Source organism: Mastigoproctus giganteus, chromosome 10 (assembly GCF_048544385.1).
Source record: "Mastigoproctus giganteus isolate SK-2022 chromosome 10, ASM4854438v1, whole genome shotgun sequence".
NCBI lineage: Eukaryota > Metazoa > Arthropoda > Arachnida > Uropygi > Thelyphonidae > Mastigoproctus > Mastigoproctus giganteus.
The window spans coordinates 88240808-88261263 of NC_143584.1; the positions used below are offsets into that span (position 1 = coordinate 88240808).

Below are 20456 nucleotides of genomic sequence, written 5' to 3' on the forward strand. Positions count from 1 at the left end.
CATCAGCGTTTTAGACTCCCAGGTAGCAAGTACAGCTTGTCTGGCATATCTGAGAGAATGTCTGTGACAACCTCAAGGACCATGTCTGTGACAACCTCTAATAGATTTGCAAATCTATTAGAAGTTGTGTCTATAATTATAAATACAAGAGATTTCAGCACTCACTAGAAGATTTGTAACATACTTTGAGGTGTGTTACAAATCTTCTAGTGAGTGCTGAAAGATTTGTAATATACTTTGAGGTGTGATCTGAAACATAACTGAAATGACCTTGAAAAGGTACATATACACACACTTCAGAAATGGTGATAAGCATTCAAAATGTCAGAAAAATAAATAAATAAAAGCCAATTAATACAAACTTAATACAGCTGGTGATAACACTAAGAAATTTTCAATGACAAGGAATTATTAAATAAAATGGACATGTAAGGAAAGAGATGCACGTAAATTGCATCACAATTGGAATAACAAGTTGGTAATTTAAAAATAAAAGGAGAAAATATTAATTAATGTATGGTGAAATTATTTGCCATGTAGTCCCTTATGACATTAATAAATTCTTTTTACATAAATCTCTTCAGATGATGAGAAATTTCAAGAAATTAATACTGTCATCATACATAATATTAAACTATGAATGCAGTCCTACACAGACACTCTGTACGCTTTAAATGTACAAAATGCAGTTTTTATCGACAACCATAGTATTTTTTTTATATTCAGTCACTGTACACAGGAACTAACTAATGTTTTGATAACATTAGTTCAATTCTGTTCACTGGCATTTCTTTCCCCTCCCATCTTTTTATTTTTTTTTTATTTCATAATCAATTCTGAATCATTCAATTATGCCCATCACTAGTCCTAGGTATCCAAGATGGAAGATGTTATTATTATGAAAAACAAACTTTAATTAAAAAAATAAAAAAAAACGAAGTCCAAACCATCCGTAACCCTGTTTCCAAATTCCTGAAATCATAAGTTATTCTGTAATTTCCATAAAATTTTATTTACGTGTTTTTAAATAATAATGAGTGACCATAATAATAGACGAATCATTTTTCTGTGATGGGGTTATACAAAGAGTTTCAGAGATTCTCTGAAAAAAAAAAAAAAAAACCCGCTATAATAATAAATGCATGGTATATTATTATTATGAACCAATATATTGTAACATGATTATATATTTCAATAACATGTAAAAATTATCTCTACCTGATATAGACGTTGATAACAGAAAACATTAAAAGAAGGGAATATCAACACAAAATAAATGCCAAATAAAAATTATTTAAAAAATTGAAAGATAATACCACAAATATTTAATATTTGTGGTATTACCCCTCTCTGTGTTACCAGGCAATACTAAATACTAAGTGGTATATGACTCTCATCAACTGGTGAAATACTACTATTTTGCTTATTGGAGGCTTTAGTCTCCAGAGCTAAGTTTGGTCCATGAGGTTGTTATTATTAATATTATGATTAGCCACATGGTGCAAGGAAACCGAGGCTTATGCTGCACCAGCATGAACCCGAGTTACCCTGAGAGAGAGAGAGAGAGAGAGAGAGAGAGAGAGAGAGAGAGAGAGAGAGAGAGCGCCAAGCCCATACTCACCAGATGTGAGCCCCTGTGGTTACAGACATTCTCTCAGATAGGTCAGACAAGCTGTACTTGCTACCTGGGAATTGATATTCAAGTCAAGTAGACCAATTTCGGTGATGTCTGGACGGTCTGTGACAGCCAAATCCTCTGCTTGCACCTTCACGAGGGTGGAACTGTTAGAATAACCTCCATGCACACTGTAGGTGACCACCCAGGTGTCAACCAACGTAAGCAGGGGTCGAGGTGTGGGGCCCACACCAAATGGAGGAATGCCACCCCTCTGTGTTACCAGGCAATACTAGGTGGTAGATGACGCTCATCAACCAGTGAAATATCACCACTTTGCTTATTGGAGGCTTGAAGTGGTGCAACCCATGTTTAGTCTCCAGAGCTAAGTTCCGGTCAACCCTTTCCCATCTCTTCCATCATGCAGTATTACTGATGACTTTTGAGGTTATGATGAACATCATGGCAAGATCCAATCTTCCTTACATTTCGAGGGTACAGCTCTAAAACGGTATTCGCAGGCCGGCCACTAGTTAGTACACCGGACTGAAACTATTTTTTTCTGCAGCAGCATGTTCGAGAGGCAACCAGAGAGAGTAATACTCTTGATCTGGTTATCAGCAGTGACCATTCGTGTATTAACAATTTGCAAATAAAGGAACCACTAGGTGGCAGTGATCACAGTGTACTGATGTGGGATTTATTTAAAGTTTTAATTACCATCAGGGGTAAAGGAATGGGTTTTTGCTTCCGTAAAGGTGAGTACAGTGGTCTCAGAAAGTTTTTAAATTCGGTACAGTGGGATCAACTGACAATGTTACCAACAGTAAATTCTAAGTGGGAAACATTTAAGGAATGAATCGTGGATGCTACTTTTAGTAGCATCCATGATTACAAGAAATCCTTGGCAAAAGATGCTAAGAAAAACAGCAAGGATTTCTTTACTTATATAAACTCTAAAAGGAAGGGGGTGAATCTAATTGGTCCACTTGACATTGATGGTTCGACTGTTGATGATCCTGCTTAGATAGCAAACAAACTGAATGAGTATTTTGCATCTACATTCACACACGAGGAATTATTATGGTTTGAAAATGGCAGAAGGTTATCAAATTGTAGAAGGATACTTAATGATTTTGTAATAACTGAGAGCAAAGTGAAGGAGAAATTGTTGAAGTTAAACATAAGAAAAGCACCTGGGGTGGGTGCGATCTATCCAGTTATATTAAAGGAGGCGGCAAAGCAACTAAGCAAACCCTTAGCCATAATTATGAGAGCATCCTTGGACTCAGGGGAGGTTCCCACGGACCGGAGATGTGCAAATCTTTCGCCAATTCACAAAGGGGGATCGAAGGGTGACACGAGTAATTACAGGCCAGTTAGTTTAACTTCTGTTCTGGGTAAAATAATGGAGTCACTGGTTAAAGATGCATTGCAGGATCATCTAGACAAGACTGCAGCAATAATTCAGACACAGCATGGGTTTGTTAAGGGAAAGTCTTGTCTGACAAATCTGATAGGATATTACGATGTGGTTACAAAAGAACAGGATGCAAAAAATAATTTTGATATCATATATTTGGATTTCAGGAAAGCTTTTGACACTGTTGCGCATGAAAGACTATTGTACAAAATGGAGCAGAATGGCATTAAGGGTAAGTTGCTACAACGGATAAAAGGATGGTTAAGCGGGAGAAGACAGGGGGTGGTAATCAATAGGTGCTGTCTTCGTGGACTAATGTTATTAGTGGAGTCCCACAGGGTTCGGTGTTGGGTCCACTGTTGTTTTGTATATTTATTAATGATATTGATGAAGGTATATCAGGCTTAATGTCAAAGTTTGCAGATGACACGAAGGTTGGCAGGGTTGTTAATGACAGTAATGGCAGTGTGATACTGCAACAGGATCTAGATAATTTGGGCAGATGGGCTAAGAAGTGGCAACTGAAGTTTAACCTTGACAAATGCAAAGTACTGCATATGGGTAGAAGTAACCCCAGAGAAACGTACCAACTGTGTGGTACTACACTTAAGGTGGTAGAAAATGAAAAAGACTGGGAGTAATTTTGCAGGCAGATATGAAGTTTTCTGAGCAATGCAGACAGGCTGCCAGGGCAGGTCATGGGGTTTTGTCAATGATATATAGGAATTTTGCTAGCAGGGAAAAGGAGTTGATTATCCCCCTGTATAAGGCAATGGTCAGGCCAGGCGTTGAGTACTGCGTACAGGTCTGGAGGCCTCATTTTAGGAAGGATGTAGATTTACTTGGCGTGTACAGAGAAGGGCAACAAGATTGGTGAGGGGAATGAAGGGATCCTCTTACCAAGAGAGGCTTAAGTTCTGAAAATTGCAGTGGCTGGAGACTAGGCACCTGTGCGGTGATCTGATTGAGGTGTATAAGGCCTTGAATGGGTTGAGCACGCTGAATTCTGATGGGATCCTTCCACTTTTTCAGATTACGAACCTAAGGGAGCATAAATTCAAATTAAGAAAGGACAGATATAGAATAGATGTGTGGAAATTTGCCTTTAGTCAGCGGGTGGTTAATTGCTGCAACAAACTTTCATCTGTCGTTGTGGAAGTTGATAGATAGAATAAATTTAAGGAGGAACTGGACAGGCATTTGGAGTGAATGGTGTGATTTTTTTTTTTTTTGGCTGATGCTGCATAAGCTCATACACTTGCTTTCTTGCATCACATGCCACTACTACTACTACTGGTAACTCTTTAGGAGGCTTCCGGATCAGCTAGTGTATAATCTTGCTACCTCTACTCTGCCAGATAGTGACTGGAGGGAGGCCGTGTAGTGTGTATGAGGGGGGCATTGTCGAGGCCATGTTATGCCAAGGATCTGAGTATATTCACCATGTGTATGCCATATAAAATTTCATTACTTCATAGAGCATGTTCCCCCACTTTTACTTACTATTGAATACACCATGAATAGTCAAACTAATAGAGTAAGGTTATCTACGAAAAAATTTTAACCTCCCAAACAATTCAGGTTCATTTCACAAATATGCGTGATCTCAATTCTAACCTCAACGATATCCATTTCCACTTGCAGTCTGCCAAACTCCATGTACTTTTTCTGACTGAATCTCAGTTATCGGTTGATTTGACCATTGCTCATTTCAGTTGCCCAACTTATTCACTGTATGATTCTTTTCACCTCAAAGGTGATACTTGTGCATATGACCATTCCAATATTCCCTGTTAGAGACTTGGTAATTTGAAATCTCCTCATTTTGATCTTCTCTTTCTTAAAATCTCTACCTCATTGTGTCAAATTCATCTGTTGTCTCTACCGTTCTCCCAACTCCACTAATCACTTTGAGCTCTTTGACTTCCTTTCTTTGTAACTTGCCTTTCTCCAGTACAACTTTCCTAACAGTGATGTAACTTTTCTTGGTGATTTTAATGTTCACAACTCCAGCTGGCTTCCGTTTTCTAGTCACACCGACGCAGCTGGTAGAGATGCTGAGGCTTTTGCAATTAATAATGACTTTGCACTGACTGTTCATTTACCTACAAGAATACCGGACAATTCTAACCTTGCAGAAAACACGCTTGATCTTTTTCACACAAACAACCCTTATAAGTACACGGTTGAAGTGAGTAATCCTTTAGGCACCTCAGATCACAACTTGGTGATTGTCTCTTCTCCAATGGAGCCTTTATCTCATGGCTATTCCCAACCTAATGTTGTTTGGCATTATAAGGAAGCAAAATGGGATGACCTGCAAGATTTCTTTTCTTCTTTTCCTTGGTCGGATTACTGTTTCAAAACTTCTGATGTCAACATTTGCTCAGATCGTGTCAGTGAAATTATTCTTGTAGGAATGGAATCCTTTATTTCCCACTCCACTTTAAAATCTCATCCTTTATCTAAACCTTGGTTTTCCAATAAATTTACTAAGGCTGTTCAAGAGAAGAATGTTGCATATCGTAATTGGCTTGTTTCCAAATCTTTAGATTCATTTTCTGCCTACACCAAAGCTCGCAACTATTGTAAAGCAGTTATTAATCAGTCCAAACTAGATTTTGAACAGGCTAAGAGTGGAAAACTTGCTTCTTGCCCTAATGGTAACCGAGCATTCTAGTCTCTTTCCAAAGCTATTGGCCGCAACTTTTGCCTATCTCTGCTCCCACTTCTGTCAAAACTAGATGGTTCTGTTGTCACTTCAGCCAAGGATAAAGCTGACCTGCTAGCATCTTATTTTTCTTCCAACTCCTGCATCAATGATCTTGGTAAAACATCTCCCACCATTCCCTACACGTTCCATTCAATGCCTCCTGTGGTCTTCCATCAAAAGGATGTCAGAAGGATTTTGACGAATGTTGATGCTAAGAAAGCTCCAGGTCCTGATGGTATTTTTCCACTTGTCCCCAAAACCTGTGCTACTGAACTTACTCCTGTTCTTGGCCTCCTTTTTTCACTTTCTTATTCCAAAGGTGTTTTCCTTCTGCTTGGAAATTTGCTCATATCCAGCCAGTTCCTAAAATTCGTGACAAATCCCTCCCATCCAATTATCATCCCATTGCAATTACTTCTACTCTTTCTAAAGTAATGGAGAAATCAATTAACTGCCAACTATCTAGAAACCTTCAGTCTGATCAACGATTGCCAGTATTTTTTTTTTTTTGAAACCTCAAACACGAAAGGTATTAAAACCTATAGTACTTAGTACCGTGCATGGGTTGAAAGAGAAGTATGAGGGGAATGCCAGAATGCCAGTATGGATTCTGTCAGTGTCGATCCACTGGTGATAATTCTGGCCTATGTTACCCATTTATGGACAAATTAAATGGAAGAGGTCGGTGAAACACAAGCAGTTGCTCTTAACATCTCATAGGCTTTTGATTGTGTTTGGCTGTTGTTATTATTTGATTTTTAGGAGCATTAGCAACTAAAGCCATATTGCTCCGGAGATATGCTGTGGTCATTCCCTGACCTTTCCGCATCCTCCGTATTTGGTGGTCACAGGCTCGAACCCTGGTCTAATCAAGAAGTGTGTGCTACGCAATGCCACTCCTGCCCACCTGGCTACTGAGGCGCCATTTGTGTTTAGCATAAAGATCTTCTAAAGAAGTTTCCATCTTATAGTTTGCCAACTGTTTTTAGTAATTGGTTATCCAATTTTCTCTCTGATCGCTCACTGAGGGTGATGGTAGATGGTTCACTGCCTTCTAACTTCTCCACTAATGCCGGTGTCCCCAAAGGTTCAGTTCTTTCCCCCACTCTTTTCCTCTTGTATATTAATGTCCTTCTTCCATTGATTGGAAATCCTATCCATAGTTTTGCCGATAATAGCACATTGCATTCCACTTTCCAGTTTGAGAAACCTTGCCCTGCTCAATCAACTTCAACTTCTCGAATATCCACTACCAATTCCTTAAATGCCGATCTCCAGGTAATTCTCCAGTGGGGCGAAGACAACATAGTTGATTTTAAATCCTTCTAAAACTTAGTCTTATCTTATATCTTGCAAAAAGGATTCTTCTGCTCCTATGCTTATCTTTGGTGACACTCCAATTTCTACGCAAAATGATATATCTCTTTTGGGGATTACCCTGACTTCTAAACTCTCTTGGCACAAGAACATTACAAATATTGCTTCCTCTGCATCAAAAAAACTTGGTTTTCTCTTTCGCTCTCAGCGTTACTTTTCTTCAAAACAGCTTTTCACTCTGTAAAAATCGAAGATCCACACTACCATGAAATATTGTTCTCACATCTGGGGCGGTGACCCCAAAACATCTCTCAGGGTTCTAGATTCCATTCAGAAGAGGGCAATTAGGTTAATTAATGACTCTTCTTTAACTGAGTCTTTCCACTCACTGTCTCATAGACGTACTGTTTCTGCTGCATGCCTTTTCTACAGAAACTTCCATGGTCACTGTTCTTCTGAATCGGCTTCTATAATTCCCATTCTCTCTTTCAAAGCAGTACAAACACGTGCCGCCACCAGCCAGCATCCATTTACTGTCCAATTTCAAACTCACAGAACCAACTTTTCATCTTCCTCGTTTATTCATTCAACTGGTGTTTTCAACTAAAAATTACAGTCTACAGAAGTTCAAATCTAATGTCAACAAATATCTTCTTTCGTCTTCTCAACCTCTAACCCAAGCAGAGTACTAAGTAGTATAGGTTCTAATACCTCTTGCGTTTGGGGTTTTAATTAAAAAAAAAAAAAAAAAAATTAAAAGTTATCATTCTTAAAATGAAATTTTAAAACACACAAAGCATTAATTTCCCTATCTGATAGTCTTGATCTTTGTTTTGTAAAAATATACCAGACGTAGAAAACTGTCTTTCATTTTGTGTTGGTTGAATTGTTAAGAGTGCATCCAAAAGCATCTTCGAGTTGGGAATTAGGGTACATATTGCTTCATATAAGCTCATTTCCTTTTTTAATGATGAAAACATTTTGTTTGTTTGTTTGCCCTGATTTTGGTTTTGCCATTGAAATTGATACTATTTTTGCTAATTCAGATTTTAGATCGGTTTCTGATTTCATATCGGAGTATTCCACACCAGCATTCATATCTTCTTCTTTTTGCATTTCTTCTCTTCAAGCACATTTTCCTTTAAAATGTCTTTCCATTAATGATTTTCTAATCGAGCTATTCCATTCTTGTTTGCCAAAGCAAAAAAGTTATACTTTTCCACCTCATATAAGATACTTGTTGACATTAAACGTGAATTTCTGTATATTCCAATTTTCGGGAAATACACATGAAGGATTTTTCCAGAAGATGGAAGCTGATGGAATAAATGAGGAAGAATAAAAGTTGGTTCAGTGAGTATGAAGTTAGACAGTAAAAGAATACTAACTGCTTGTAGCATGTGTTCAGACTGGTGTGGAAGAGACAGAGAGAGGGGGGGATTATAGAAACCAATTCAGAAGACCAGTGTCCATGGAAGTATCTACAGAAAAGGCATGCAGCAGAAACAGAAAGCATATGAGACAGAGAGTAGAGAGACTTTCTAAGAGATTGGTTATTGCTTAACCTAACTGCCCCCTTCTGAATGAAGTTTAGAAGCCTGGGAGAGGCTATGGGAACTCCATCCCAGATGCGGGAACAATATTCCGTAGCAGAGCGGATTTCAGATTTGTACACAGCGAGTAGCTGTTTAGAAGAAAACTAATGCCAAGAGGGAAAGAGAAAACCTAGTTTTTTTAGATGCAGAGAAAGCAATATCTGTGAGGTGCTGATTACAAGAAAGATCATTGAAGTGCCATCAAATATAAGCTTAGGAGCAGAAGAATCCTTTTTGTGAGATATAAGGACTGACTTTAGCAGGATTAAAATTAACTAAGTTATCTTTGCTCCACTGGACATCAGCATTTAAGGAACTGGTAGTAGATATTCAATAAATTGAAGCTGTGTGCACAGGGCAAGGTTTCTCAAAATGGAAGGTGGAATGCAGTGTGCAATCATCGAAACTGCAGACACGATTAACAATCAATGGAAGAAGGTCATTAATACAGAAGAGGAAAAAAGTTGGAGAAAGAACCAAATCTTGGAGAACCTTGGGTTTTAGTAGAGAATTTAACAAGACAGGGAGCCATTTGGTACCACACAGCATGAGTGATCACAGAGAAAACTGTACAACAAATTACAGAAAACAGTTGCCAAATAAGATAGAAGTTTATTTAGAATACCTTTACACAAAACAATTAAAATCCTTTGAAATATCAAGAACAACTGCTAGTGTTTCACCAAAATTTACCATGAAATGTGTCCAAAGATGGGTAACATAGGCCAGTACATAGCCAGTGAATCGACACTGATGGAATCAATACTGGAGATTTGATCAGATGGAAGGTTTCTAGATAGCTTAAGAGTTGGCATTTGATAGATTTCTCCATTACTTTAGAAAGAGTAGAAATACATGCAATGGGATAATTGCATGGGAGGGATTTGTCTCCATTTTTAGGAACTTGCTCGATATGAGCAAATTTAAAAGCAGAAGAAAAACATTATGTTCACTGACACGATCTGAGCAAATACTGACAGAAGATTTAGCATTAGCATAGGCATATGATGCAAGAAAGCAAGCTTATGCAGCATCGGTCAAAAACAAAAACAAAACAAAAAAAAACACTCCCATTTCCCCCCTCCGTTCGTTCGAAATACCTGTCCAGCTGAGCCTTAAATTTATTTAGGCTATCAACTTCCACAACAAGGGATGGAATTCTGTTCCACCAACCAACTACCTGCTGGCTAAAGGCAAATTTTCGCACATCTATCCTACATTTGTCTTTCCTCAATTTGAATTTATGCCCTCTCAGGTGATTATTCTGAGCAAGAGGTGGAATCCCATCGGCATTGAGCATGCTCAAACCATTCAAGGCTTTATACACCTCTATCAGATCACCTCACCGGTGCCTAGTCTCCAGACACTGTAATTTGCAAAACTTAAGCCTTTCTTCGTAAGAGCAACCCTTTGTTCCATTCACTAATCTTGTTGCCCTTCTCTGTACTCGTTCCAGCAGCTCTACATCCTTCTTGAAATGAGCCCTCCAGACATGTTTATAGTACTCAAGGTGTGTACTACCTGACCATTGCCTTATACAAGGGAATAATCACCTCCTTATCCCTGCTAGAAAAATTCCTGTATATCATTGACAAGACACCATGAGCTACTTTTGCAGCCCGTCTGCACTGCTCATAGAACTTCATATCTGCCTGCACAATTACCCCCCAGGTCCTTTTCATTCTCTACCACTCTCAGTGTAGTACCACAGAGTTGATATGTTGCTCTGGGGTTACTGTTTCCCATATGTAGTACTTTACTTTTGTCAATGTTAAGCTTCATTTGCCACATCTCAGCCAATCTGCTCAACCTTTCCAGATCCTGTTGCAGCAGCAAAGCGTCAGTAGTGTCCTTAACAACCCTGCTAACCTTTGTATCATCAGCAAACTTGGATTAAGCTTGATATACCATCATCAATATCATTTATAAACACAGAAAACAACAATGGACCCAACACTGAAACCTGAGGAACTCCACTAATAACATTAGTCCACGTCCACAATGAGCAGTGTCCATTGATTACCACTCTCTGTCTTCTCCCCCTCAACCATCCCTTTATCCATAGCATCTATTTTCCTCCAATGCTACACTGCTCCAATATGTGCAGCAGTCTTCTATGTGCAACAGTATCAAAAGCCTTTCTAAGATCCAAATATATAATATCAAAGTTATTCCCTGCATCCAGTTCTTTTGTGACTGCATCATAGTATCAAATCAAATTGGCCAGGCAAGACTTTCCCTTAACAAAACCATGTTGTATACAAGCTATAACTGAAGTCTTGTCTAGATGATCCTGCAGTGCTTCTTTAACCAGTGCCTCCATTAATTTTCCTGGAACAGAAGTTAAACTCACAGGTCTATAATTACATGTGTCAGCCTTTGATCCTCCTTTGTGAATTGGGGTCACATTTGCACATCTCCAGTCTATGGGTATCACTCCTGAACTCAAAGAAGCTCTCATAATTATGGCTAAGGGTTTGCTTACTTCCTTTGCTGCCTCCTTTAATATAAGTGGATAGATCCCATCCACCTCGGGTGCCTTTTTTACGTTTATCCTCAACAATTTCTCCTCCACTTTCCTCTCAGTAGTACAAAATCATCTAGCTCACTGCCAGAGTTTAATTCACCTCTCGCATTCCCCTTCCTGAATAACTCCTCATGGGTGAATGTAGATGCAAAATACTCGTTTAGTTTGTTAGCCACCTGAGCAGGATCCTCAACCGTTGAACCATCAATATCCAGTGGACCAATCTGATTCATCCCTTTCCTTCTAGAGTTTACATAGCTAGAGAACTCTTTTCGGTTTATCTTTGCATCCTTTGCCAAGGATTCTCATAATCTGCCTTTGCCTGCCTAATCTCCTTTGTGACTTTGTTACAGACCAGCTCATATCTATCATAGGCTTCCATGTCACCCATTAATTTATATGTATCCCATGCATTTTTCATCTCTGCCTTATTGTCTCATTAGTTCATCTGACATCCATTTAGGCCTAAACCTTGAACAATATTTCTTAGTTGGCAAGATAAGTTCTTTGAATGCTTCCCATTTTGAATTTGATGGTGCTAATATCATCAGTTGGTCCCACTGTATAGAATTTAAATACTGTCTCAGACCATCATAGTCACCTTTACGAAAGCAAAAACCCTTCCCTTTACCCCTAATGGTAGTTACCTCTTTCAGTAAATCCCACTTCAGCACACTGTGATCACTGCCACCTAGTGGTTCCTTTATCTGCAGATTCTTAATGCATGAAGAATCACTACTGATAATCAAATCAAGAGTATTACTCCCTCTAGTTGCCTCCCGAACATGCTCATCAGAGTCATTAGTCATTATACTCATCAGAGTCATTAGGCCTATAGCACACTCCTACTCTCAATTTTGATCTCCCAATGCTTATGTTACACCAAACTGACTCGACACTGCACTGTCCAGCAATGTCGACTGGCTTCACTTCCTTGGATTTTATGTGTTTCTTAACTAATAGCATAACCCCTCCTCCCTTCCTATCCTGTCTATCCTTTCTGTACAGATTGTACTCCACAAATTCCAGTTCTGCATTCCTTATATCTGTGTGACACCACGTCTCTGATGTCCCAACAATATCTGCCTTTGATGTTTTGAGCAATACCTCAAATTCATCAAATTTATTTACCAAACTCCTAGCATTGGTGTACACACAAGTATACATGCACCTGTTCCTTTTCTTAGCTACCCTAACACAACCCATGTGTTTAATTGTACCGCAATGACTCCCAGCAGTCTCTGAAATATCATGCATCTTGTTTTACAGGCTGCTGCTCATTCCAATAGAAGCAGTGCAAGAATCACTTTCACCTCTGTCAGTGGCTACTGTTAATCTATTAGTTCTTGTATCCCCCCAAGCTAGCAGTTTTACGACCCACCTAACACTGCCTTGATAGCATTAGCAAATATTCTTGCACCCTTTCTATTTAAGTGTATCCCATCACTGTAAAAGCAGTCTCTCCTGTTAACAAGTGCAGACCAGGCTGAAAAAAATTCTACCCTTGAGCCTTGCACAATCTTTCCAGGGCCGAATGGATCGACAGGGCTCTCATCGTATACTCGCTCCTATCGTGTCTGGGCAGAATTGCAGACACTTTCAAATTCAACCCTAATTCACGGCTTTTTTTCAACAGTGACCTGTACTTTTTAAGTAATTTCGCCGGTCTCCTACTCTTAATATCATTAGTGCCAACATGTACAACTATATCACCTTTTGTGCCCTTAAAAGATGATATCCGCTCTACAATGTTATCAACCTTTGCTCCTGGCAGACATACCCTGGTCCTGTTCCACCTATCCTTTTTACAAAGCATGTTCCCCGTTTCCCTGACAATAGTCATCAACAATTCCTGTGCGACCAGCGCATTTTGCCTTGGGGGTTGCCGCTGTGTTGCGTGATGACCATGTGCAAGCTCTGGCATTGATGTGGGCAGCTGAGAGCTTGATGGGCCCCTCAATTTAGATCCTTCGAGGGCACCCACCCTGTCCTTCAAGCTCTCATATAGGCCCATGACAACGCTGAGTTGTCGCCTGATTTCCTTACATTTGAAACAGTAAACCAACCAAGGAAAGGCAAAATGTCACAGATCATAACATTTTGTATTCTTCTAATTCCAAACAGCACAAGGCTGAGAATAGTAATAGAGGCATGTGATGCAAAAGAGCAAGCGTATGAACATACGTAGCATCAGTCAAAAAAAAAAAATTCACACAACCATTCTCTCTAAATGTTTGTCCAGTTCCTCCTTGAATTTATCTAAGCTAACAACTTCCAAAATGACAGATGGAAGTCTTTTCCACCAATCAACTACCCGCTGGCTAAAGACAAATTTCGGCACATCTACTCTACAACTGTCCTTCCTCAATTTGAATTTATGCCCCCTTAGGTTCATAATCTGAGCAAGTGGAAGAATCCCATCAGAATTCACCGTGCACAACCCATTCAAAGCCTTATATACCTCAATCAGATCACATCGCAGGTGCATAGTCTCCAGCCGCTACAATTTGCAAAACTGAAGCCTCTCTCTCTTGGTAAGAGGGTCACTGCAGTCCCCCTCACCAATCTTGTTGCCCTTCTTTGTTGCCCTTCTCTGTACATGCTCAAGCAAATTCACATCCTTTCTAAAATGAGGCCTCCAGACCTGTACACAGTACTCTAGGTTTGGCCTGACCATTGCCTTGTATAACGGGATAATCACCTCCCTGTCCCTGCTAGCTAAATTCCTATATATCATTGACAAGGCTCCATGACCTGCCCTGGCAGCCAGTCTACTCAGCAAACTTCATATTTGACTGCACAATTACCCCCAGGTCTTTTTCACTTTCCACTTCCCTGAGTGTAGTACCACACAGTTGGTACATTTCTCTTTGGTTATTACTACCAATATGCAGTACTTTGCATTTGTCAACATTAAACTTTAGTTGCCACTTTCAGCCCATCTTTCCAAAATTTCTAGATCCAGTTGCAGTAAAAAAAAAAAAAGTAAAGTGCAGCCATTATCAACCCACTGCAGGATGGAAGCCTCCTCAACAATTCATGCTGAGGGAAATGGACCATAATCTGCCACGCTGGTCCAGTGCGGGTTGGCAGATCGACCATATTCAGCAGTCAGGGGCTTGAATCCCGGTCTACTCAAAGAGCGTGTGCTACTGCACTCCCGCTCCTGCCCACTCGGCTACGGAGGCCTGTTGCAGTAGCAAACTGCTATTACTGTCATTAACAACCCTGTCAACCTTTGTACCATCCGCAAACTTCGACACCCGATATACCTTCATCAATATCATTGAAAAAAATACAAAACAACAGTGGACCCAACACCGAACCCTGTGAGACTCCACTAATAACATCAGTCCACAAAGAGCAGCACCCATTGATTACCACCCTCTGTCTTCTCCACTCAAGCACCCTTTTATCCATTGTAGCAACTTACCCTTAATACCATTCTGTTCCAATTTGTACAGTAGTCGTCCCATGTGCAACAGTGTCAAATGCTTTCCTGAAATCCAAGTATATGATATCAAAAAAATATTTTTTGCATCCAGTTCCTTCGTAACCACATCATATATACAATCAAATTTGTCAGACACGACTTTCCTTTAACAAACCCATGCTGTGTCTGAATTATTGCTAGAATCTTGTCTAGATGATCCTGCAATGCATTCTTAACCAGTGACTCCATTATTTTACCCAGAACAGAAGTTAAACTAACTGGCCTGTAATTACTCATGTCACCCTTCGATACCCCTTTGTGAATTGGGGATACATTTGCACATCTCCGGTCCGTGGGAATCTCCCCTGAATCCAAGGATGCTTTCATAATTATGGCTAAAGCTTTGCTTACTTCCTTTGCAGTCTCCTTTAATATAACTGGATAGATTCCATCCACCCCCAGATGCCTTTCAACAATTTCTCCTCCACTTTTCTCTCAGTTAATACAAAATCAATAAGCACCCTGCTACAATTTGATAACCTTCTGGCATTTTCAATCCTTACTAACTCCTCATGTGTGAATGTAGATGCAGGTGAATGTAGGTGTAGTAGCACCATGGCATTTCCATTTGATGATTAATCGGCCACCAGTGGTAGAGGGAACTGCAGTGTTGCTTTAGTTGCAGCAGCTAATATGGCATCCTACGAAGTCTCCCTGTTGGAAATTGCTAACCTGAACACCATGAACCAACAACATTATTTCACTGACATGCTACAAAGCGTTTAGGGCGTAAGCCTCAAGCTATGGAAAAGTCTAGACTATGTATAAGTATAGTGCGAAAGGATCAATAATACAGAGCCAAATCTGAATGAACAGAATATTAGCAAAGCCGTCTGGATGGTGGTATCCATCTGAGAATAAGTAACATTAGTCTTCTCCTCAGGTGAAGTGTTACTTATTCGAAGTAGTGTGATATCATGGCAACTCGTTGTGAAGGTATTCACAATATGAGATATAACTTAAAATGATGCCACTTTGCTAATATTCTGTTAATTCAGATTTATCTATGTATTAATGATGCTTTCGCACTATACTTATGCAATTCACTGATATGCTTACAAAACTATCCCTGAAGATAGATGGTTCATTTTATCTAAATCCCAGGGGTGCATTGTATTAGAGTTTCTCTGACTGGATGCTTTTCACTGACTGTTTTTAAATGATAATTAAGCACTTAAAAAAAATAAATCTAAGATCTTGAGTGCTGTATAAAACATTTAATAAAACCATGATGTGCAGGCTGTTTATCTGATAAATGCTCAGAAAACCTCAAAAAAACATAATTAGTCCTCTGAATGTTGGTTCAGGGTGCCAATTATGATGGGTTGCAGACCACACACAGTGCTGGATCTGTAAACCATCATACTTGGTCAACACTGTGTCGTGTGCTCTGATGTTTGATTTTGTGTGTGTGTGTGTGTGTGTGCTGTAGTGCTTCTAAATTTAAGATAAAGTTGGTTCTTAATTTTAAATCTGGTAGTATTAATTTAAGATTAAGAATTTAAAAAAAAATCTTTTTCATATGTGAATTCAAAACAAGAGCAGGTACTAAATAAATCCCTTCATACCAAGTAGATCAGGGATGTCAAACTTAGAAGTTCTCCAGAGCTGCACAAACATTTCACATGAACTAGTGGGCCACAAAACAATTTTCAAGGAGCTCAGAGGGTGCAGTATCGTTCACCCAGTAAACAAGTGCTATTACTGAAAGAAATATATTAAATATTTTCATATAATTCCCCTTGCATAAAAATACACAATCACTCTTGACCATCACAACACTTATGACACTTCATTTAATCTTTATACCTCCTTCCAAGTATCACCTTTACAATTATTTTTAAATTAATTCAAAACTGTTGTTGTTCCACACTTGTGAAAGTTGGTATCGCTTGGGGGGGTTAGTATAAAAGTCTCAGGGATATATGTGGCCCGCAAACAACCAGTTTGGCATGCCTAATATAGATCTTTATCACCCATCTGATAAATATATGGATGAGTTAAAACATCATGACCAAGCGAGTCGTTATGCAAATCGAAACAACTGCAGGGGAACTACAGCACATGCTTAGATCGGGACATGGTATAAAAAACACTTGATACTGAGCTTCGTTAATCAGTGTTATTCTTGTTCTTCAGATGGGAAAGGCAGTGGACTTAAGGGAGTTTGACAAAGACCAAATTGTAATGTCCAGATTGGGTCAGAGCATATCTGAAACAGCATGGCTGGTGGGGTGCTCACGGTCAGACGTGGTTAGTACCTACCAAAAGTGGTCTGAGGAGGGAAAACCCACGAACTGCCGGCTCATTGATGGTCAATGTGAGCGAAGGCTCTCTCCTGGATGGTACGTGGCAACAGAAGGGCGACTGTGCCACAACTTGCCGGTAATTGGAATGCTGGTGATTGGAGTAATGTGTCACAACACACAGTACATCAAACCCTGCTGAAAATGGGGCTGTGTAGCCGCAGGCCACTACAAGTGCCCATGCTAACCATGGCTCACTGGTGACAGCACCTACAATGGGAACATGAGCATCAAAACTGGACCTTGAGTGATTGGAAGAAGGTTGCCCAGTCCGAAGAATCACGTTTCCTGTTGTGCCATGTGGACGGCAGGGTATGTGTATGCCGTTTCCCTGGGGAAGTGATGCGGCCTGGATGTGCTGTGGGATGAAAACAAGCCAGTGGTGGTGGTATCATGCTTTGGGCGATGTTCTGCTGGGATACCCTGGGTCCAGTCATGCATGTGCTGGGCACTCTAACATCTACCACCTACCTTAACATCATTGCTGACCAGGTACACCCTTTCGTGGCAACGGTCTTCTCCTCTGGCAGTGCCGTTATTCAGCAGGATAATGCACCATGGCACACTGCCCGGATTGTTCGCGGAACATGAGGAAGACTTCCACGTACTGCCCAGGCCTCCAAATTCCCCAGACATCAATCACATCGAGCATCTGTGGTTTGTGTTGGAACAGCAACTCCAATCTGCGGCATCTCAACCACAGACCTTACAGGAATTAAAGGCTCTGCTGATTACGTGTTGACACATTTAGAAATCTTGTAGCATCCATGCCTCGCTTGGTACGAGCTGTTTTGGCTGCACATGGAGGACCAACATCATATTAGGTAGGTAGTCAAAATGTTTTGGCTCATCGGTGTATATGCACAATCAGTAATGTTTTTCGAAAAAAAAAACAGTTGTTACTGTGACATTTAATGAACAAAAAATACTTAATATAAAAAATTAAGTAACTGTTTATAGCTTACCATCAAGTGTGCTTGGATGAACTAAAGGTGCTATTCAAAAGAAAAGTGATATATAAATTTCTAAAAAAATATAATACTACAATCAAATGTGAAAAAATTAGATTCATTTGAAAAGCACAAATTAATGATACACAAATGAAAAAAAAAAAAAAAAAAAAAAACTAATAAAACCAGTGTAATATTACATTATGTTATATTATTATATAAAAATGGTGCCTTAGTAGTGCAGTAAACTCAAAAAAGCAGTGACGTTTGCAAAACGAGGTCATTAGTATAATATCTGATGTCAAATTCACTACAATTGTAAATTTTGTGAAATCAAGTTGTAAAGGATCCTTAGTAGAATGCCATAGCGGCGGCACACTGTTGAGAATAAGCATCAACAGTCTTCTCTATTTGGGAAGCACTGCTTATTCTGAAGTGTATAGCTAGGTAACTTGTCAAGGATTTCACAATATGAGATGTTATGGTAATGACCATTTTGCAAATCTGTTTGCTTCTCTGAGTTTACTGCATTTTAAAATGTGTTAGCACACTTCTCAATACACATAAATAAACCTCACAGTCAAGGGCCTTAATGGCTGTGAACTGCATTAATGTCAGTATAATATTTTAACATATAAAATACCCTCAAATATAACCATATTATACTACTTTACATATTTAAGGGCACAAAAGGTGATATAGTTGTTCACGTTGGCACTAGTGATATTAAGAGTAGGAGACTGGCAGAATTACTTAACAAGTACAGGTCACTGTTGGAAAAAAACCAGGAATTAGGGTTGAATTTGAAAGTGTCCGCAATTCTGCCCAGACACGATAGGAGGGAGTATATGATGAGAACCTTGTCGATCAATTCGGCCCAGGAAAGATTGTGCAAGGCTCAAGGATTAGAATTTTTTTCAGCCTGGTCTGTACTTGTTAACAAGAGAGACTGCTTCTACAGGGATGGGATACACTTAAATAAAAAGGGTGCAAGAATATTTCCCGATGCTATTGAAGCAGTGTTAGGTGGGTCGGAAAACTGCTAGCTTGAGGGGATACAAGGACTAATAGATTAAGAGTAGCCACTGGCAGATGTGAAAGTGATTCTTGCACAGCTTCTATTGGAACGAGCAGCAGCCTGGAAAACAGCCGACCGGGCTAGCCGGGTGGGTAAAGTGCATGCCTGGCAACCCAAAGGTCGTGGGTTCGATTCCCGCCTCGGGCTTGGATCAAAGTACTGCAAAAACCTTGGGAGGAGCATTATGGCAACAGAATCCTATGCGCCAACAACTACCAAAAAAAAAAAAAAAGCCTGGAAAACAAGATGCAGGATATTTCAGAGACTGCTGGGAATCATTCCGGTACAAGTAAACACATGGGTTATATTAGGGTAGCTAAGAATAGGAACAGGTGCATGTATACTTGTGTGTACACCAATGCTAGGAGTTTGGTAAATAAATTTGATGAATTTGAGGTATTGCTCAAAACATCAAAGGCAGATATTGTTGGGATATCAGAGATGTGGTGTCACACAGATATAAGGAATGCAGAACTGGAATTTGGGGAGTACAATGTGTACAGAAAGGATAGACAGGATAGGAAGGGAGGAGGGGTTATGTTATTAGTTAAGAAACACATAAAATCCAAGGAAGTGAAGCCAGTCTACATCGCTGGACAGTGCAGTGTCGATTCAGTTTGGTGTGACATAAGCACTGGGAGATCAAAATTGAGAGTAGGAGTGTGCTATAGGCCTAATGACTCTGATGAGTATAATAAGAAACTGAACAGGGAAATAGAGTGGGCCAGTAAATCAGAGTCTTATAATGGGGGATTTTAATTACCCAGATATTGACTGGAATTTGTGGGTTGGTAACTCACACATTAGCAAGGCTTTTGTGGATTTATTGGATGATTGTTTTCTACATCAGCATGTTCGGGTGGTAACTAGAGGGAGTAATACTCTTGATTTGATTATCAGTAGTGATTCTTCATGCATTAAGAAACTGCAGATAAAGGAACCACTAGGTGGCAGTGATCACAGTGTGCTGAAGTGGGATTTACTCAAAGAGGTAACTACCATCAGGGGTAAAGGGAAGGGTTTTTGCTTTCGTAAAGGCGACTACGATGGTCTGAGACAGTATTTAAATTCTATACAGTGGGACCAACTGATGATGTTACCAACAGCAAATTCAAAATGGGAAGCATTCAAAGAACTTATCTTGGAAGCTACTAGGCTTTACATACCAACTAAGAAATATTGTTCAAGGTTTAGGCCTAAATGGATGTCAGATGAACTAATGAGACATATGGCAGAGAAGAAAAATGCATGGGATACACAAATTAATGGGTGACATGGAAGCCTATGACAGATATAAGCTGGTCTGTAACCAAGTCACAAAGGATATTAGGCAGGCAAAGGCAGATTATGAGAAATCATTGGCAAAGGATGCAAAGAAAAAGAAAAAAGAGTTCTTTACCTATGTAAACTCTAGAAGGAAAGGGATGAATCAGATTGGT

The 20456-nt window shown here is 39.6% G+C and overlaps 1 protein-coding gene across 2 annotated transcripts in view; it reads right to left on the reverse strand.

Annotated features, from left to right (window-relative positions):
• The window catches only part of LOC150079140 (vacuolar protein sorting-associated protein 11 homolog), a 697977-nt gene that overhangs the window by 360074 nt on the left and 317447 nt on the right, over positions 1-20456 (reverse strand). For both annotated transcript variants that reach the window (XM_090382204.1, XM_090382205.1), the window contains one exon: positions 17955-17984. In XM_090382204.1, the coding sequence (XP_090238330.1) occupies positions 17955-17984 (30 nt within the window). The remainder of the gene's footprint in view (positions 1-17954; positions 17985-20456) is intronic.